The sequence below is a fragment of the Psammomys obesus genome, unplaced genomic scaffold (genome assembly GCF_907164565.1).
Source record: "Psammomys obesus unplaced genomic scaffold, mPsaObe1.curated_primary_1811, whole genome shotgun sequence".
Lineage (NCBI taxonomy): Eukaryota > Metazoa > Chordata > Mammalia > Rodentia > Muridae > Psammomys > Psammomys obesus.
The window spans coordinates 9,487,812-9,508,614 of record NW_026596109.1 but is presented as its reverse complement, the minus strand read 5'-3'; the positions used below and the strand labels follow the sequence as shown (position 1 = coordinate 9,508,614).

Here is a 20,803-nt window from a genome sequence, read left to right as displayed (position 1 = left end):
CCAAGGCGATGTCTCCCACATTTCTGTGATCCCAGCACCTTGATAGAAAAATGATTTGGTTATAGGCTTTGGAGACTCAATCCCTGTCCTCTGGGACTGCCTGGCTAGCAGGGAGGAGACAGTGAGAGGGCTGTCAGAGTTGAAGTAGCCTGGCGAGCCTGTCAAAGGAGGCCATGCCTGCCTCCTTTTGACAGTGTTCTAATGGATCTTCAAGCCCCAGAAGGCAAGCAAGGCTGCCTCCTCAACTGCCTCCTGCCTGGAGGCTCTCCCCATCATGCCTCCTTGAACTTGGCTTCCTGCCCTGCAGGTCTCTTACTACAACCAGGCCACCCCCGGTTTTCTCAACTACGTGACCACCAATGTGGCTGGCCTGTCCTCAGAGTTCTACAACACTTTCAAGTCTTGTGAGAGTTTCCTGTTGGACAACCGGAATGACCTGGCCCCCAGCCTCCAGACCCTCTAGGCGTCACCCCGCCCCGCCCCGCCCCAGGTCTTACACAGTGCGTGGAGCAAAGCAGAGACGTTTATTCCCCGTGACTCCCCAGGGAAGCCTCCCACGTTAGGTGGTCTGGTCCTACAGAGTGGTCAGTTCCTGTTCACGTCTGCCAGCAAGTGTTCCCGGTGCTCCCGGGGTATCCTGTAATAGACTCGTGTCCTGTCCACGGCCCTGGCCGCCCACAGTCCAGCCCACACATCCGTATAGCTGTCCCCAGCAATGCTGTGGTACACCGTGACAGTGGCTCGAGGGGAGGCTGCCAGCAGCCTGGCCACAGATGTGGCTGTGCTCCGGCCCAGTAGCCTAGCCTGCAGCTGGAAGGACACAGGTTGCCGGAGTCCCTGACACAGCTCCAGCATATCTGTGACCATCTGCTCCTGATAGCCACTGCCCAGCACCTCTTCAGGCCAGCCCGGTGCCAGAGTCACATGGGGGAAAACTTCAGCCACAGCTGTGAGCAGCTCTCTGCCGGCCACGTGGCCAGGGACCACAAAACTACCATGTGAGATTGTGGCTCCCACCCACACAGGCCAGGGCAGATGGCCAAGGGTGGAGAGGTGTGCCAGCGTGGCCAGGGATGGCCGGAGAGCTGCGGGTTCCACTATGTTCACGTGGATGCCCCAGCGCCTGTTGTGGATGCCCAGCTGCAGCAGACATGACTCCAGCGTCAGAACAGGACCACCCGGCGAGTGCAGGATGGGCACAGGGGTCCCAGCTTCAGGTTCCTGGAGGCCAACATCCAGCAGGACCATGCCTTCTCTGTCTGGAAGAGGCAACGGTGTTTGGCGTTCCTGTCATCAGGGGATGTCAGTGTCCCTCGCTAAAGGGGCAGCAGAGATCATGGGGACACAGGAGGAGAAACTGGTGCCAGCCGCTCTTGAATCTGCCAGTCCCATCCCAGGCTCCAAGTCACGCAGCCACCACAAGCCGCTGACTCAGTTCTCGGCCTTCCTGGTGACTCAGAGCTGGGTCACCTCTCTAGCTGCACTGTGGTTGAGGACTCAGGGCCGCTGGTCTAAGACCAGGAGTTCCCGCTCTTGGCATCATCCCTCCCGCTTTGTAGCTAGTGTGTGGCTTATTAGGTTGCCATGGTAACAGAGAACCAAGTTACCTACCCAAGCAAGCGACAGGCCTGTGGGTTAGCCAGGAGCCTTAGGGCTTTGGGCACACTCACCAGGGACAGTAATGGCTGCCGTTCCCCCACTGCCATTCACTTCTGGAACCAGCCACTCTACCTCCAGACCATCACCCCTGGGCTGCTGGAGAAGAGGGATCAGGCTGCCACCTGTGTAGTAGGTTCGCTTCCGTGTGGTGTTCACTGTGGGACCCAAAATTACCAAGGTGACGGGACCACTCCCCACAAACCGCCTCGCACACGCTCTGGCTCTGCTGCAGCCTGAGCCTTGTAGCTGTCAGTTCCCCCTTGGGTAGGTTCCAAGTCATTGTCTCATGGTTGACATTCAGCAAACAGTTTACTGGGCCAGAACCAAATGGAGTTCGAGCTGGTGGCCCCCAAAGCTTGTCTCTTTCCCTTCCGGGACACGGCTCCCTCTCTTAGGGGGGGTGGAATCTAATGCAACCCCTTGGGATGGCTTAAGTGTAGGTGCTCCTAAGACTCAGAGCCAAGGGAACAAGGGGTTTGCATAGTGGCATCTGGCTCATGACCTCAGGGGTCCAGAAGAGGGCTGTGCTCCGAGACATGAGTACCATCAAACATGAATGGGGCTGTGGAAGTGGGGAGGGGCATGAATTGGCTAGGTTCTGACCAAACTGTACTTCTACAAAATTCGTTGGAGTTTTGGTCCTCCATTTTTCTCTCTATCAGCCAGACTCCAGCTCTGTGGACAGGCAAAGATTGGCTAGCATGATATCGCCGGGGCAGAAGACAAATCCTCAGAATGGTCCTGTCTTCTGTTCCACCCAGAGGATCCCCCTTCCAGGCCTCCCCTTCTCTGCTCCTGTGCCCACCCAAGGCTGCCCTGAGCAGAACACGGGTGCCCCTCCCCCTCCCGGGCCCCATCCTTACAGGCCAGCTGCTTGAACTGCGACAAGACAGGCTCGAAGAGGTCATAGTAGATTTGGTGAGCGGCACTGTTGTCTCGGATGAAGAGGAGATCTTCTACCGACACGGGGTCGGAGGCACCCTGCCACAGTGTCAGGCTGTACCTGGGACCAGAGAGCTGACTCAGCATCTTCCCCAGGCCCGGAAAGATCCAACTCCCATGCTTGGAACTGAATGGCAGCTGAGCCTAGGAGCAGAACATCTGTCCTCCGGCTTCCCAGCAGCCTCTCCTCTTGAGCACCGGGGGATGATGAGAAGTTCAGGGGACAGTAGGATGTGTACCCTTGGGATGTCTATCTCTGAGTTAGGCACCAAGGGAAGCCGTGATCAGCCTGTCATCACAGGTGTACAAGCCAGAGGCAGAGCGTTGTAGGGCACTGTTAGGCTAGTGGGGCTGGGACAAGGTGGTTGTTAGGACCCCTCCTGCCGTGTTCATCTTGGGTCAGCTCCCGGGGTAGGTTTGGAACTGGTAGAGGGGCTTCACCTCTCAGATTGGCTCAGAAGCCAGCTGAAGTGGGGCCAAGCCGCCCGTGTCATGAAAGCACGCACTGGGAAGGTGACCCTCTGTGGCAGGACGGCCACCAGCTCCTGCATCCTTTCCACCATGGCTTGGGTGTATGTGCTGTTTGGCAGCTGAGGTACGTAAAGAGTGGTGAAGCCTGGAGAAATGGTGACCTCTGGGTACTTCTCCTGGACAAGTGCCAGGAACCTGCCGAGAACAGAGAGATCCATTTTGAGACCCCCCGGGCCTCTTCTTGTAGGCTCTTATTCCCAGGGATGGGGAACGGCCAGGTCCGTTGATTCCGGGGCTTGGAGGCTGGCCACAGAGCCCTAAAGGACAGCAGTGAGGTTTACACACGCTCATGCCCATGTTACTGCCCTGTGCTGTCAGGGAGGTCTGGGCTCAAGACCCTGCTCTGAGTCTACTGGTCACCTCCGCCTTGGATTCTCCAAGAGAGTGACCACCTGCCAGGACAGGGCCTTTTAAACATACCCGTGAAGACGGAGGGGCGTGAGTGAGGCTTATGGGATGTGCAGACCACAGGGTCGGATGTCCTATTGTTTTCCTATGAGCAAGAGCATGGTGGCACATGTCTGTAATCTCAGCACTTGGGAGGTGGGAGGCAGGAGGATCAGGACTTCCTTCACCCCCAGCCACAGAGCAAGCACAGGGCTACCCTAGGCTACATGAAACTGTCTCGAAGCAAAAAATCAAAAAGAATTATTTGGATTTTGTTCTGATGCGAATATTAATAGGAAAGTGATGTCATCCACCGCCCAGTCCCAGATGTATAAATCGGTACCCGAGGACAGAAGCCTTATTTGTCTTGGGCCTTAGCCTACATTTTTTTTTCAAAATTTTTTCTTTTCTTCAAATAGATATCATTTTGAGAATCATAGTTGAGTGTTGGCTGGGCAAATAAAGGGAGAGGCGACTACAAAGCACAAAGGTTGGGGAGGGAAAGGCCGGTGGGAACCTTTGCTCTGCCACTTTGTAGACTTAGACAGGCCACTTAACCTTTCAAAGATAGTTTCTGTACTCACGGAGGAGTCTGACTAGTCGCTACCTCATTTCTGAAGTGTTCATCTGTTTTCTGCAAATAAAATGCTTGAAACCGTGCCTGGGGCACAGCGAACGCTCAACAGCACGTTTCTGTCATTGCGAATTTTCACATCTGCAAAATGGGGAGAAAACTACCCCTTGCCTGCTGGGGGCCTGGGCTTGCTGGAGATCCGAGGAGAGAGCCGCCTCTTTATAGCTTTCTAGCAGGCCAAGACCTGTGCATGTCACTGGGGAGACAGACGGAATGTGGTCACAGTGGACTGGGGGAGAGAAATATGTCAACAGGGACAGTCCAACTGATTCAGGCCTGAGGGGCCCAGGGGAGGCTCTTCAGGAATCTGGGCTGCTAGGAACAGTCCTGGAGGTGGCAGGGACCAGGGAAAGACTCAATAAAAGAGGAAAACTGAGCTGGTGCACACCAGGTATAGCAGAGATGGAAACAGTAGGATCGGGAATTCAAGGCTGTTCAGGACTCCATGAGAACTTGTCTCATCCTCTCCCCCACAAAAAGGTAAGGAAAACAAAACAAAAACCACCACTACCACCACCAACAAAAAAAACCCCAAGGTATAGTGGCCCATCACTGTAAGCCTGGAAGTAGGAGACAAAGGCAAGAGGATCCCGCAAGTATGAGGCCAGCCTGATCTGTATAATGGGTTCCAGGGTAGCAAGAACTACATAGACTGTGTCTTAAAAACATGTGAAGGGATGGGGCTGGAGAGGCTGCTCAGTGGTTAGGAGGACCCAGGTTCAATTCTCAGCGCCTTCCAGGGATCCAACATCCTCGCAGACACACACACAGGCAAAACCGCCAATGCACATATAACGAATCATTAAACACACACTCATCAAGGGGGCAGGCATCTGAGGCCAGAGGGAGGAGGACATGCGTATGCTCAGAGGTGGCTGGTGGGTGGCTCAGCAGGTGAAGGTGCTTAGGATGCCAAGACAGATGACCTGAGCTCACTCACGCCCTAGGACCTGTGTGGGGAAAAGAGAAAACCAACTCCCGGAAGCCGATCTCTGACTTCCACACCATCACTGCGGCACACAGGTGTAAACACACACAAAACAAACCAAAAGGCTCAGAGAGGAGGTCTCACAGTGGGGATGGCAAATGCAATAAAGGTTTCCCCATGGTCCCCTTTCATGCTCAGTGCTGACGGACTCACAGGCTGGACACAGCTGGCCGGAGGGTGAACACTCACTGTGTAGCATTGATCTCAACTGAGATGGGCACATTGGGACCCCTCAGGATGTCAGCATTGATCCACACGGGTCTCCGGATCCTGCCGGCCTCAGTCAGCTGCCGAAGGAGGTCCAGGGAGGGGCCTACAGCCTTGAGGCTTTTGAAGTCCAGTTTGATGCCTGCAGGAAAGGGGCAAAGGCTGGGGAACTGGAAGTCGGCTTGCTGGGTAGGAGGAGCTGGGAAGGGTGGGGAGGGTCTTGGGAGAGGGTGGGAAGATGGAGCAGGTTTGCTGGAGTGCTTCGAGGCAGGGAGAGCCAAAGCAGAGAAGGACTCCCTTCTTTAGGCGGGCAGAAGCCAGCTGAAGGCCTGGGCTGCCGCAGGGAGACTCGAACATAAAGAAGGGCTTCAGCTTCTGGTCAGGGCAGACTCTGAGGCCCTGGCCTGGACCACGACAGCCTGGGAGGAACACTAGGCCTCCAGGAAGGGACGTCTGGGCAGAGAGATTGACGAGTATGGAGGGATGCCCATCTTATCTGTGGAGATGAGAGATGAGACTTCCACGTTAGATGGGTTGAAAGCCAAGCCAGGACAAGGGGAGCAGGACAAGGGGAGCCATGGAGGGCGGAAGCGGAAGTTGTAGGTGCAGGTGGCAGTTAGGGGAGGCTGTCTGTGGGAGAAACGACGTGGCTGTGACTGGATTACAGTCAGCAGGGGCCACTGCTGGGTGGATGAGGATGAGGGAGGAGGTGGTGTCTGAGTGAGGCTTAGATCCAGACTGGAAACTGGAGTTGGAGGGGAGAGGATTTGCCTCTGAACACATTGACCAGCTCTGCCAATGAGGGTCACCTTGACCCTGATTGGCCTTTGCAGATTACTCTGCTTTCTTTCTCTCTCTTACTCTCTATCTCCTTCCCTCTTTCCCTCCCTCCCTTCCATTTATTTGTTGTTTATACAGTATTCTGCCTGCACGCTAGAAGAGGGCACCAGATCTCATTATAGATGGTTATGAGCCATCATGTGGTTGCCGGGAATTGAACTCGGGACCTTTGAGGAACAGCTAGTGCTCTTAACCATCTCTCTGAGCCATCTCTTCAGCCCTACTCTGCACTTTCAGGTCCCTGCCTCACCTGTGGGCTCTGGAGAGAACATGTGGGTTGCATTTCCCCTTGTCCATCTTGCTTAGCTCCTCCTGAGCCTGTGAGATGGAAATCTGGGGAGCGAGCAGGAGCAGCTCAGGGTGGTCCTGGATTCACCTCGCCCTAGAGGGGTCCCTACTTAAGGGCAGAGGTCTAGGGAGCCTGGGGCTGGGAGAGGGATGGCTTACCCTTCTGAGAGGAGGCCAGCACAGCTTCCAGCCACTGCTGCAGGGTGTTGTCACTGTGGACGGCTGGAGGGTGGGCCATAATGGGCACCCCGGTCTCATTGGCTGTGTTGAACCCTTCCACAGTGACATCTGCTTCCAAGACCATGACATTGCCTATTTTTAAGAGGCAGAACTCAATAAGTGCTCTAAGAGAACATTTATTTATTATTTATTTTACCGTGTGTCTGCTCACGGCACCACAGCTTAAGTGTCATAGCCAGACAGAAGAGTACTGGCATGAGTGAGCAGGAGTCAGCCATGTGGGTCCTGGGGTCACACTCAAGTCTTCAGGCTTGGTGACAGTGCCTTCACCTGCTGAGATGTAGGCCTCTCAATCAGTACCTTTTAATTTTTTTAAGACTTATTTATTTATTTATTTATTTATTTATTTATTTATTTATTTATTATGTATACAGTGTTCTGCCTGCATGTACGCCTGCAGGCCAGAAGAGGGCACCAGATCCCACTATAGATGGTTGGGGAGCCACCTTGTGGGTGCTGGGAATTGAACTCAGGACCTCTGGAAGAACGGCCAGTCTTCTTAACCTCTGAGCCATGTCTCCAGGCCACATTTAAAAAAATAAAATAAATCTTTGGCTGGTCTGGAGTTCTTGTTATGTAGACCAGGCTGGCTTCAAATTCACAGAGATCTGCTGGCCTCTGCCTCCTGAGTGCTGGGATTAAAGGTGTACACCATCAGGCCTGACCTTCTCTGGTTTATTGATTACTTTTTATTATATTTATACTATATTTTATATCCTATTATTATATTTTATTATGTATTACATGGTTATATTATATTATTGATTATCCATCTGAATAGAATTTGACTCAGGTGCACACAGGACCACCTGAAAGCCTCTATTGTCAGCTTCTGTCCAGCATGGCAGGACCACCCTTCCGGCTGTGTCCTCACTAGCAACTAAGGCGTTCTTTTCATCTGCTGACGTCTCGCCGTTAATTCAGGAGAGCCCTTGAGTTTTCAGTCTAAATGGAGCTCAGACCTTCGGCACCAACTTTAATGTGTACCAACACCAACATGCACCTGTCAGATTGTAGGTTTTGATCTACAGGTTTGGGGAAGGGCTAAGATTCTCCTCTCTTGGGCACTCCCCGGTTAGGCCACTCTTCCATCCTAGGGGCCTTAGCTGGAACCATCTCTTCCTAAGGGGACGCAGCCGTCCTGAGTCTTTCCTCCCTGATGGTGGAGATGGCCAACACCTGAGGTGCTGACTAGGGGATGATGAGAGTGAGCAAAGGAAAGGCAACGCTGGTGTGCCATCACACCTTCGATCCCAGCATTGGAGACGAGGCAGACCTTGCTGTAAGTTTGAGGCCAGTCTGGGTACACAGTCAGTTCAAGGTTAGCCTGGGCAAAATACTGAGATCCTGCCTAAAAAAATAAACAACGACAAACTCAAGATCAACCGCCTAAGCCCAGGGAAGTAAGACAGCTCACCTCGGTTCTGAGAATTTTAAATACATTTTATGTGTTTAAGTGACTTCTACATGTATGTTCATGAACCACCTATGTACCCGGTGCTGGCGGAAGACACCAAAGAGCATCAGATCTCCTGGAACTGGAATTAGACAGTTGTGTGCTGCCATGTGGGTGCTGGGAACTGTGAACCCAGGACCCCTGCGAAAGCAGCAGATGCTTTTCAGCACCGAACCTTCTCTCCAGCTCTCATGCCTGAGCATCTTATCAGGTTTCTTTACAGTTCAGGTGCTGGATGAAGTCAAATATACGCTGTTGCTGGCCCTTGTTTTGCTCGTCTGTCTTTTGGGACAGTCTTACACTATTGCCCTGGGTAGCCTGGGATACACTGTATAGTCCAGGCTGGCCTCAAACTCACAAGCAGTCCCCTGCCTCTACTTCCCAAGTTCTGGGCTTATAGGTGTGTCCCAGCATGCCCAACATCGACTCTGTTTTGTGGCCCAGGATGGCCTGAAATTTGGATCTCCCACCTCAGCCTCCCAGGGCCAGGATCACAGGAGTGGGAGTTTTGCATCATCCTATCCTATATCTGCGTTTTGAAGTTGGAACTCTTGTCCTCATCGGTGAGAAGAGACAAGGTCCCAGGCCTCAGAACACCATCAGGGACCTCAGAACCATTGCCAACCCAGATGGCACATGGATGATATGAAATGAACTTTATTTTTGTGACTCAAACACAAAGTTGTTCTCCCAGAAACAGGGTTTCTCTGTGTAGCCCTGGCTATCCTGGATTCCTTCTGTAGACCAGGCTGGCCTCGAACTCACAGAGATTCACCTGCCTCTGCCTCTTGAATGTTGGGATTTAAAGGCGTGGGCCACAATGACACCTGGCCTCACAAAGTTGTTTTTTTTTTTTTTAAGGTATTTTAAATCTATTTTTATTTTATGTGTTTGAGTTTTGCCTGCATGTATACATACGTGTCATGTGTATGCCTGGTGCCCCCAGAGGCCAGAGGGCATTGGATCCCCTGGAACTGGAGTAATTAATATACAATTATGACCCACCTTGTGGGTGTCAGGAACCCAACCCCAAGTCTCCTCTGCAACAGCACGAGTGGTCTTAGCCTGAGACATCTCTCAAGCCTCTATACATTTCTTTGTTAACTTTTGCCTGCTTGGGCAAACAGTGGGTAAGGTTTGGGACAGAGAATCTAGGCTCGAGACGGGTACCTGAATACCACAGCTAGGTGTAGTAGTGCACACCAGTAATCCCAGCACTTGGAACCTGGAGGCAGGGTTAAGAGTTCAATGCTAAACCGGGTGGTGGTGGTGTGTGTGTGTTGGCCTGTAATCCCAGCACTTGGGAGGCAGAGGCAGGCAGAGCTCTGTGAGTTGGAGGCTGGGCCTGGGGGCTGACCTGCTTGGGGTAAATGAGGAGGATCTTGGATCCTCAGGAAGGCACTCTCCAGAGGGAAGGGAGCATGCAGCTGCCAAGCCCCCCTCTCACCCACCACTGAGTCAGGTGAGCATGGTGGCCGAGGGCGCAGACTCTGCTGTGTGACACAGGCCAGATTCCCTGACCTCCCTGGCCTTGTTTCCCCTTTTGTGAGAATTAAATAGTAACATCTCCCAGCTTAGACGGTCTCCCAGGTTAGGCGTTCACCAAGTGTTAATTATTATTTACACTTACCTAGAGTAACCCAGGGCCATCTGGTGTATTTCTGCTATCTCAACAATTACTAATAATGACCTTGTTTGTGATCAAGCAAGCCCAGGAATCACTGCTGCCATCCCCCCTCTTACCCCCCAGGGTCTCTTGTAGCCTAAGCTGGTCTGGAACTCGCCATATAGCCCGGGATGACCCTGAAGTTTTATTCATCTTCCCCTGACCTCCCCAGCTGAGATTACAGGTGTCCCCACCACACCTGGACCGAATCATGGCTGGTAAATGCCAAGGTAAAATTTGAACCTTTTGGGCAGCCTCCAGGCCTGCTGTCCTGGACATGCAGTCCAGTCCATCCTCGCTCTGCCAGCTCCCAGAGGCCTGCCCCAGGGGCCTGCTAGCAAGAAAACTAGGCCTCTCTGTTCCCTGCCGCAGCACCCACCCCTGGTTGGGGACCTGGCTTCCTGGCATGGTGGAAACCCTGGGGACTCCCCATTGTGCTAGGCTGCCCTGGGTGAAGCTAGGTGGCAGGTCCTTTTGGCATCCTCTCAGGCCTTATCTCCCACTTCTCTCTGACCTGGTTCACTTGTCAGGCCAAAGGGCTTTCTCCTGTTAAGGTGTCTTTGTGTGTGTGTGTGGGGGGGGGGGCGCCCTCACCCTTCTCAGCACTCAGAGATAAAGAAAAAAATTGATTAGTGTGTAGATCTAGCCTTTAGGTACTGCTTAAACAGGCCCAGGCCTGGTCAGAAATATACGACCATCCATCCCAGGGAGGTCTTTTCATCCCTATCCTAAAGGAGATCCCTCCCTCCCCCGAGCTAAGCAGGTTTCCTACAGGTACTCCATAAGCTAAAATATGCAGGCTCCTAGTTAAAACATTCATCTTTAGCCAGCAGAATGTGCTGTCTGTGCTCTTTCCTAGAGAAGAAAAGGGGGCTCTCAGCTATAGAGGAAACAGGGGTGCGGCGTTAGTGCTGTTGTTTCAGACCAGAGACGCTTTCTCATTCCTGTGTCACCCAGCGCCTCCTGAGCGAGCTTGAGAGCCATGGTTGAGGTTAAAGCTTGCTATTTTCCTTTCTCCTTCACTCCCGGTCACCAAGGCCCCCGCTGTCAGAAAACACAGCTGAAGACGTAGAGGACTGGGTCTCTCCCGGCCTGGCCTGGCCTCTCCCTGCTGGCCATTTAGACCCTCAGTCAATGAGCTCTTCCCAGGCCACACGTCAGGCCTGCTGTACGGTGACCTGCCAGAGCAAAAGCCGTAATCTGATGGCCAGGCCTCCTCTGCTTCCCACTTAGGTGTGACCCTAGATGAGACTCCAGGATGCTCACCTGGAACCAAGTCTCTCTCTTTCTCTCCCTCTCCCAGTGCTGACAATGTAGCCCAAGCCAACCTGGAACTAGCGATGTTATAGGTCAGCAGGAGGTTTTCCTTGAATGGTGGTTCTCCCAGTGTGGCCCTAAACAGTAGCACCACCCGGAAGACCTCAGGCCACGTCCACGGTACTGAAACCTGTGCTTTCTGAAGCACACTCAAGCCAGGGATCACGCCCCCAGACCTCCACAGCGTCTCAACAGCCCCTAAAGAGGATATTTTCCCACCGACCTAACCCAGGAACTCAGATCACGGACCTTGAGGCGGGGGTGGGGCTGATCCATGTCCCCTTAGGGAAACTGTGGTAGGCATATGAAAATAACCACCACAGAGTTGCCCATGACGACAGCGTCAGCTGGCCCCTGATCCCCTGACCCCGCACAGGATGGCTAGACTTACTGCTCAGGGCAGCCTCCATCTCTTTCTTGCTGTTGGCTGCGTGGTACCAGGTGACCAGCAGGCCGTCGCGGTGGCTGATTTGGCCTGTGCTCAGCATGTAGTCCAGCATGTCAGCATCCGGACGGCAAAATGCATCTTGCTCACAGCCTGGAACCAATGCCAAGGGGTTGTCATCGGCATCGCTTGCTCAGCCCGGCATGGGTCGCCATAATTCTACAACTGTGAATCTAGCATTTAGTCCAGTAGACAGACAGCAGGACCCACAGCCCCTAGCGTGGTAAGAGAGCGTGAGCCTAGCCTGGTCGCTCTGATCCCAGCAGATGTGAGGCCGAAGCCCGAAGACTGGCACCAGGCTGAGTCCAGCCAGGATTACATAGTAAGTTCCAGGTCAGTTGGGCCATAGAGTAAAAATCTTTTTTTCAAATAAACATAATAGGGTCTGGAGGCATGGCTCAGTTGGTGGAGCACTTGCTTGCCTAGCGTGTGAGGCTTAACATGTGGGCTTAACACGTAGCCACCACATAAACTGGCTGTAGCGGCACATACCTGGCATTCTGTCATTAAGGTGGGTGAGACAGGGCAATCAGAAATTCAAGGTTGCCAGGCTGTGCTGGCCCACGCCTTTCATCCCAGCACTCAGGAGGCAGAGGCAGGTAGTCTCTGTGAGTTTGAGGCCAGCCTGGTCTACAGAGCGAGTTCTAGGACAGCCAGGGCTACCCAGAGAAGCTCTGCCTTGAAAAAGAAACAAAGTTCAAGGTTTTCTTTTGGCTACATAGTGAGCTGGGGACCAGTGTGGGATATACAAGTGCTTGTCTCAAAAATCAGATTAGCAAGCACTGTGAAGATGGCTCAGGAGGTAAGGGCACTTCGTCCAAGCCTGATGACCTGAGTTAAAATGCTGAAGCCCACACAGGAGAAGGAAGAACTGTCTCCTACAAACTGCCCTTTGTCATACAGACAGAGAGAGAGAAAGACAGAGAGAGGTAGTGGTAGTGGCGAGGACACATGACAACGATGACAAAATAAACGTAAAAGACAAAAACCCGCATAGAGACAGGGAACTGTATGTCTTCCTCGGGCCGCACACACTCTTGTTGGCCTTGGATCACCAGGAAAGGGAGAGCCAAAAGAGAAGTGGGCATGTGGGGGGTACTTGGGGGGATGGGTCTACGACAGGAGAGGAGCATATAGATGGTTCTGGACCGAACGGTGAAGGCTTAGCCATGGGAAAGGATGTTTGTACAGAGGGATGGCCGTTGCCTGTCCTATGGAGGAGGGGAAACTTGTCTCCAGGTGGAGAAGTTGGGTCCGTGCAGGGCGTGGGACTAGGGGCATTGTTCAGAAAAGAGCCAGCTGGCTGTAAAGAGCAGTGGCTGGCAAGAGCCCACTGGAGACAGCATCCCTGCAAGAGTCTAGGACACGCCCTGAGGTTCTGAGGACAGTGCTTATGGAGGAGAAGGGAGGGGCAAGCAGAGCCTCGGAATAAGGACAGGCATAGGTTTGGGGCATTGGCTTGAGGGGGCTGTTTCTGGGTGGCTGGGGGGCCCTTTATCAAGGCGAGACTATAGGAAGAGTGAAAAGGCTGCCCTGAGGGCTCACAAGGCCTCCAAGAGGGAAGGTCCCTCCAAAAGCACAGCAGGAAGGGTCTTGGCTGAGATCAGGGCCAAGTCGATGGCACCTTCCGCTAGGGAGGAAGACTTGGTAGGACTGAGGTATCACAGAGCGGCATAGAGCTGGGGATGTGGACAGAGCTTGGTGGGGTAAGGGATGAGGGGAGCGGGGTGCGGAAGGAACAGTTCCTACCTAGTTGGGTGCCGCTACGCAGGGTTAGGCCCAGAACCATCGAAATGGTCAACACCAGTGTCACCGTGACGCTGCCAGCAAGGATCCACTTGGCCTGGTGGTTTGAGCACCACTTCTGGCAGGACATTTTGACCCTCACCGAAGAACGTCCCTTTCCGGATCCCTGCGCCTGAGATCTGCAGCGGTATGTAGCCGGCAGGTCTGGCCACTCCTACAGTCTCGGTGGGGAGGGCTCAGAAACCCTGTCCTCCTGCCAGCCCTCATCTCCTTTTCCTCACCCATGCTGTATCTTATCAGACTCAGCAGAAAATCCTGCCACCTTCCTCCCCCCTCCCCCCCTGAAACGACCTTCGAGCACAGCCAGAAGCAGCGGTGCAGTCAACAGAGCCGGGACCCCTGCTGCAGGAGTAGGAGGTAGTCCAGCTGGCCTGGGGTTCCTAGTGGCCGGGAGCAAACCAAAGTGTCCTTCCAGGCCTTGTTTGACCCCCGTGTGGAAGGAAGCAGCCCATCTCTTCACTCCTCTCCATCTAGATCTTCCTGCTGTGCTCCAGGGAACCCCCTGGGTCACGCAAGGGTTGGCAGCAAGAGCAGGTTAGCTCTGCCCCCGGGGACGTGAATTTCCTTTTATCTGAGATGATGGCTGATAGGCAGGGCTGGGATGGTCGCTGATAGTCCTGGCATGTGAACCTGTGCCAGTGCAGGCCACCTCTGTACTCCGTTCCCTGGGCAGGGCTAAGTTGCCCTAAGAAGTTAAGGACTGTCGCTGTTTCTCAGGTCAGGGGATTTAAAGGAGCCCAAGAGCCAGCTGGGAGAAGTGTGCAGAGGAACTGCGTCTTAGCGGGTAGGGGGCAGCAGGGGACAGGGGACAGATGAGTGGCTAGGTGATTTTGGCTTTTGCTTTTCTAAGAAGTTTTTTTCTTGTCACAAGACCGCTGCCAAACCGTTCCTACGTCTCCATGTCACAGAAGACCCTGTGTTGAGTCACATTTGTGACCTGGGCTTCTGCCTCTAGGCTGGTTTCTTCTTGTCCAACCCGAGTGACAATGGGAAGGGCATTGTTTTAAGGTTATGTTTAATACTGGGGATGAGCAAATGTCAGTGGAAAACTCCAGAATTCAGCTTTAAAAACATGGTGACACACACCTATGATCCCAGCGCTCAGAGAGTTCAAGGTCAGCCTGATCTACAAAGTGAGTTCCAGGAGAGCCAGGGCGGTTATGCAAAGAAATCCTGCCCTGAAAAGAAGAAGAAGAAGAAGAAGAAGAAGAAGAAGAAGAAGAAGAAGAAAACCAACCAACAAACAAAAAGCAAAACATTACAAAGTGTTTTGTATTTTTTTGAGGGGGATGAGCAAGATGGCTTGGTGGGTAACCGTCTTTACCAGCAAGCCTAGCGCCCCGAGTTCAGTCCTCAGGGCACGTGGGGTGGAAAGAGACAACCAACTTCTGCAAGCTGTCCTCTGACTTCCACCCGTACTCCCACCCCCACGAAAGAAACGTAATTTAAGGATGGAAAAAAATTAATAAATTCCCTTTCATGCATATGTACTGGGGAGGTCAGGGATCAGCCTCAGGTGTCGTTCACCTTTATTATTTTAAAGTTTTTTTTTTAATTGTTTTCTGTGTAAGAGTGTGTGGCCGTGAGCGCAGTTGCCTGAGGCGGTCCCTGGAACTGGAGTTGAAACTCCACTGTGTGTTTGTGGGTCCTGGGAATTTGACCCTGGTTCCTTGTGCGAACAGAATGCACTATCTTAACCACTGAGCTATCTCTGCAGCCCTCACCTTAGCTTTGGAGGGCTTCCCCCTTGCTAGGGGCTCACTGCTCAGGCTAAGCCGTCTGGCCAACCAGCCCCAGAGTTCCCCCTGCCTCCGTTTCCCCAGGGCTAGGGTTGCAAGCATGCTCTACCATGCCTGGCTTTTTACATGGATTTGGAGGATCAAACTTGCTTGTGTGGCCAGTGCTCCACTAGAGTCATCTCCCTAGTGAAAGATCCCCGGAGGGTATCTTTCGTCGGAGAGACCCCCTCCCAAAGATCAACGAGCCCAGGCGTTCGGATGCAAACAGCAAGAGGCTTTTATTTTGATACTCGGGTACCCGGGGCGAAAAGTCATTCGGAAGACTTCCGCGCCCCCCAGGTAGAAAGCTGGGGTTTTTATAGGGTTTTAGGGCAGAAGCACTGATACAGAAGCGAGAGGGCATGGTTACAGGGGGCTGATTGGTACATCTTCATGAGACCACGATTTGCGTCAAAGTTTGGCAGGGGCACCAAGATTCCAGGAGCTGGGTGGTCAAGGGGGTTATGATGACCCCCTGACGTGGCCCGCCACCTGTTATTTTGTCTTTTCCCTATCTCAGTTGGAGCAGTCTCTGACAGATGTCTCATGAGGGTGGTCATAACAAGTTGTTTTTAGCTCAATTGGGGCGGCCTGACCACAAATATCCCAAGTGGGTGACACAGCTGGGTGTTTTCAGTAATTTTCCAGTTTCTCATCTGGCCTTCAGAGTTTTACAAAACAGTGGCGTCTCACAAAATGGCGTTAGCTATGTTTAACTCAGGGTGAAGCTGGATCTTTCACTAGCACGTCCACCCAAAAACTAGCTTTTTAAAAAAATTGTTTAATTTTTTTTTTTTTTTTTTTTTTTAATGAGGGATTCACTAGGGAGACCGAGCTGTCCTCGGACTTAGGGGTCTGTAATGTTTCAGCCCCCCAAGGGCTGGGAGTAAAGAATTGCTTTCATTTTTGAGATGGAGTCTCATTCCATAACCTGGCTAGTCCCTCTACAGACCATGCTGGCTTGATCTTACAGCAAACCTCCTGCTTCAGCTTCTCAAGAGCTAGGATGACAGATGTGAGCCATCATGTCTGGCTTAGAACTTAGTAGTTCTAGGTTCTGAGTTCTTAGTTCTAGGCTACCTAGCAAGTCTGAAGCTATCCCCCCAGTGCTGGGGTTAAAGACTTCACCATGCCCAGAATTAGGGGATTTTAAAAAATTACTTTATTTTGATTTTATGTACATTGGTGTTATAGATGGCTATGAGCTGCCATGTGGTTGCTGAGAATTGAACTCGGGTCCTCTGGAAGAGCAGCCAGTGCTCTTAACTGCTGAGCCATCTCTCCAGCCCAAGGGACATTTCTTAATGCCAAGTGCAAAACAAGGGAAATGTCTTGCTTTAATTGCTTTAAAGGGGAGGACTCTCTCTGACTAGAGATACAGCCTTTCCGTAAGGTGAATGTGTATGAGGCTGCTTTGTGCTGGTTTATTGACGGTACTAGACAGGATATATATCCACAAATCAGGCTGCTTTGGGTCTAGCGTTGTCTTGCCCTACCTGGGTCTCCCGTGTCAAAGCAGAGAGCCTGTGTGTCGTCCTAGGGATGGAAGGGAATCTGCAGGTGGGGCTGACCTCAGTGACAGCATCTGCAGCCTAGTCCCAGAGCCTCACACATGTTAGGAGTTGGGCTACTACAGAACTTAATCTTTTTTTTTACCTTCTTTTGAGACAGCCTCTAGACTAAGTTCCCAAGGTGGCCTTGAATTTTCCCCAGTTCTAGGAAGGACTTTTCTGGGCAAGAGAAAAACCTAGCCGTGTTTCTAGGCTGTGGGGAAGGAGGAGCGAGGAGGAATTCTGGCTGACACCATCCCCGGAGCAACAGAAAGGAGCAAAGGAGCTGGGACTGGGTGTGGGTAGAAGCAGGAAGGACAGAGGGCTAGAGTCAGGGCAGAAGGAGGAGAGCTTTCAAGACTGTCAACCATGAGCCTGGGAGACGGCTCACAGTAAAGACACAAGCCTGGTGACCTTGACCCCTGAGACCCACCTGGTGGAAGAGAGAACGGGCTGTTTTATGTATGACCGCCACATGCTGGGGTCGCGTGTATATAAAGTGCACACACAAGCGCACACTCTAAGTGAGTGTTGAAAACCATACCTATCTTTCACAGACGGGAGCTGAGGCCACTAAGTCAGTCTGATGAGACTAGCTCTCGGACAGTGCGTCTCCAAACAAATGATGTCTCATATCTGAGAATACCAAGATTTGCTGTCCCTAGTGCAAACAAGAATACAGCCTTGCACATAGTTTCATTTTCATTTTGTAAATGGTGCCTTAAAGGTGTTTCTGTCCTACCCTCTGATCCGAATCATTTTAGTTACTGTTCATCATTTAAAAACAATGTTCTTGGGTGAGACAGCCGTGGGGCCTTAATTTCCTCTCCACAGAATCTAGGTCCTCCACCCTACCCTGCTCTTCACTTTTATCAGTCCTTGGATGAAGCAGGGTGGAGCAGATCAAGGACTTGGGTTCTTTGGTGTCTTTGGCCTTTGACCTTTCCCTCTTGGATTGCTTGGCTCCAAAACACTTGTCACCCCAAGATAAACAGAGGTATAATGTCACAGGAGATGTTCTGGGGTGCTGTGAAGGCCCACTGAGACTCAGCTTTCATTTGAGTCAGGTGCTGACTGAGTTGGGGGTCTGCAGACACATCCCTTTGATCCTCTCCATTGTGTGGGGCAGGAGTCTTATTGGCTGGGAGACTTCTGGATCATGGTGACCTCACAAAGACTGTAAGGCCAGGCTGGGTTTGGAGGAGCCCAGGTAAGCTGAAAGGTGGCTTTGGGAAAGTACCAAAGGTGGGGTCAGCCTGCCCAGCCTGTCCACAAGGGGCAGTTACTTCCTTGACCCCAACCCCCGCTAGGTAAAAGTCTCCCCGCCTGGCTATAATTCCACAGTTGTTACTTCATACCTTTGGATTAAAGATGAATTTTCTGTTGCCATGTGGATGCCCCAGGTGGAGGTAACACACCCACAGCTCAAGGCTCACAGAAAGCTTAGCTCTCTGTCTCGAGAGCCGAGGGAGGGAAAACAGGGAAGGCAACAGGGAAGAGAATAAGAAGGCCCAGAGGGGATGCCACAGACCTCAGGAGTCGGGCGCAGAGGACCTGGGGCCAGAGCTCCTGCTTTTTCTCATCCGAAGAAGGAGGGTGTGTGGATGGACATTTGTGGAAGGCTGAGTGTAGCCCAAGAGTGGCAGAGGGAATTGGATGTGAATCAGGAAGGCGCTTTTCCCGCTGAGGGAACCCTGGCAATCTCTGTTGCGCTGTGGGGGGAAAATGAGGGTTGAGAAGCCATCTCTGCCACTTGTTGGGCACTTTACAAAAATTATCAGATCCCTGAACAGTCTCAATGTGCTAATAAATGAGGGCAGTGATGTCTATTTTGAAGAGCTGTCCTTCCTTCCTTCATTCCTTCACTCACTCATTCCTTCACTCTCACTCACTCACTTACTATCTCCTGAATGTGTTCTGAATGCCTGCTCTGTGCCAGGCACTGTGTTTTGTTCTGGAAGAACAGGAGGGAAAGATAAACAGATACTCAGTTCATTCTCCAGGATGGAGACATAGGAAAACGGAATGGTCCACTAACATGGAGGGACTGATGACAGGAAGGGGAACCCTCAACAGCATTTGGGATCTCAGGAAGATTTCCTTGGAGAGGGAGGCATCAAAACTGGTCTGAAATGTGGCTGTATGAGGCGTGAGCCAGATGAAGGGCTTGAAGGGGAAGTGGGTAGCTGGGGGAAGTTCGAAGGAAGGGGAAAGACTTTGAAAGTCTCTATTGCAAGAGAGAACCCAGCATAATCTGAGACACCAGAGAAACTGGGAATGGTTGAAAAGCAGGTTCAAGGCCAGGGCAGGGGATGGATGTGGCCGAAGAGATGGAGGGAACTACCTGTGGCCTGAGGGCCTGGCTAAAAGAAACCCAGAGACCTGTGTGCTGTCATTCAAATCACTGTTCATCCTTAGGTAATGCTCTCTGGTTGCTACCAAGACTTTTTTTTTTAATTGTGGCTGGGCAGGGTGGTGCATGCCTTCAGTCCAACCCCCTCAGGTGCTCAGGCACGAGGATCGCCAAGTTTAAGGCCAGTCTAGGATATATAACAGTTTTAAAGGCAGCCTGGGTTATATAGTGAAACCCTGTCTCAGAAAAACAAAACCAGTTAACCAAGCACTAAAAAAAACAAAACAAAACAAAACAAAACAAAACAAAACAACACTCTTTTGGTGGTTGTCCTTAGTGTTGTTGGCGTGCGGCTTACCCCAGGTTTGTTCTCTTTTTCTGAACCCATGTGCTTGTATTTTTTTTTTTTTTAATCTGGAATGTTTTCAGACATTATTACTTCGAATGCTTTTCTTTTTTATATTTATTTACTTACTATTTTAGGTATATGAGTGCTCTGACCGCATGTATACAGGCACCACGTGGTTGCCGGGAATTGAACTACAGGACCTCTAGAAGAGCAGGCAGTGCTCTTAACCGCTGAGCCGTCTCTCCAGCCCCACTTTTGGATGCAATGCTTTTCAACACTCTTTTCTCCTTCTGAGACTCTAAGTGTAGGATGCTAAATACTTTGTCCTCAAGAATCTATCTTCCCCTGTTGCTCATGTTAACTGCGTTTTCATTTTATATATATTTTTAGTAGATTTATTTACTTATTGTTTACTTATTTAGAAAAGATCTCACTATGCATTCCTAGCTGGTCTGGAACTCTCTATGTAGACAAGGCTAGCTCCAAACTCACTGAGCTCTGCCTGCCTTTGTCTCCTGAGCATCAGGTATGCACCACTGGGTTTATTCGTTTTTATTTCATATGTATGTGTGTTTGAGCTGCATGCATATAAGTTTACCAGGGGCCTCTCTGGTGCCCGTGGAGGCTGCAGGAGGGGAGTTGGAGCTCCTGGAATTGGAGTTACAGATGGTTGTGAGCTGCCATGTTGTGCTGGGCAAGAAATATGGGTCCTCTGCAAGAGCAGTCAGAGCTCTGAGATGTGGAGCCATCTTCTCTCCAGTTCCCAGCCTCTGGGATTGTGATTTGTTATTTCTTAAAATTCATTTACTTTTTGTTTTGTTTCTGAGGCATGCAGTTCAGGAACTTGCTATGTGTCAGAGGGCGGCGACAGTCTGGACCCTTTGTTCTCCTGTTCCTCTGTGCTGCAGTGCATGGCCACGCCTCGATGGATTAGGTGGACCTTAGTGATTTGTCCCTGAGTTTGGGATTCTGTCTTCTGTCTCTACTGTACTGTGTCCCTCAGACAAGCCTGTCAAAATTTGGTTATTGGGGAGAGGAGGAAATAGGAGTCACTGCTCAGAGAGTGTGTTTTTGGTGATACCAGAAGAACACATGCTTAGAGATGCACAATGTATTTTATTTTTTGGGTTGAGATAGGGTCCTACTCTCTATCACAGCTAGGCTGGAATTCATTACGGAATTTAGGCAGGACTTAAACTCCCAGTTCTTCTCCTGCTCCTGTCTTCTGAATATAGGTGTGAGCCACCATGCCTGACCTTGTTGTTTGCAACAAGGTCTTACTCAGTAGCCCAGGCTGGCTTTGAACCTGCAATCTCTGTTCTCATCCTCCTGAACGTCAGAATCAGAATCGTAGTGTTCTGCCATTA

At 51.6% G+C, this 20,803-nt stretch overlaps 2 protein-coding genes across 10 annotated transcripts in view; one reads left to right on the top strand and one right to left on the bottom strand.

Annotated features, from left to right (window-relative positions):
* Acot11 (acyl-CoA thioesterase 11) overlaps positions 1-4,202 on the top strand; it is a 59,287-nt gene extending 55,085 nt beyond the window's left edge. For all 9 annotated transcript variants that reach the window (XM_055628912.1, XM_055628913.1, XM_055628910.1 and 6 more), the window contains one exon: positions 308-4,202. In XM_055628912.1, coding sequence (XP_055484887.1) covers positions 308-463 — 156 coding nt within the window. In that variant the 3' untranslated portion in view covers positions 464-4,202. The remainder of the gene's footprint in view (positions 1-307) is intronic.
* Fam151a (family with sequence similarity 151 member A) lies at positions 586-13,476 on the bottom strand. Its single transcript, XM_055628917.1, has 9 exons — positions 13,368-13,476; positions 11,845-11,853; positions 11,547-11,693; positions 6,636-6,788; positions 5,331-5,490; positions 3,043-3,267; positions 2,523-2,662; positions 1,671-1,814; positions 586-1,259 (listed from the first exon to the last, which is right to left on the bottom strand). The coding sequence occupies exons 1-9, from the start codon at positions 13,474-13,476 to the stop codon at positions 586-588; spliced, it is 1,761 nt and encodes a 586-aa protein (XP_055484892.1).
* Between the last annotated feature and the right edge of the window lie 7,327 nt (positions 13,477-20,803).

What these genes read in the sequence shown, in the direction of transcription:
- Fam151a (XM_055628917.1), bottom strand. Translation starts at nt 13,476, where the DNA reads ATGTCCTGCCAGAAGTGGTGCTCAAACCACCAGGCCAAGTGGATCCTT. An exon ending in GCTGGCCTCCTCTCAGAAGG is followed by an intron (nt 5,491 to 6,635) that starts GTAAGCCATCCC and finishes CCTTTCCTGCAG; the next exon opens with GCATCAAACTGGACTTCAAA. An exon ending in GTTGAGATCAATGCTACACA is followed by an intron (nt 3,268 to 5,330) that starts GTGAGTGTTCAC and finishes TGTTCTCGGCAG; the next exon opens with GTTCCTGGCACTTGTCCAGG.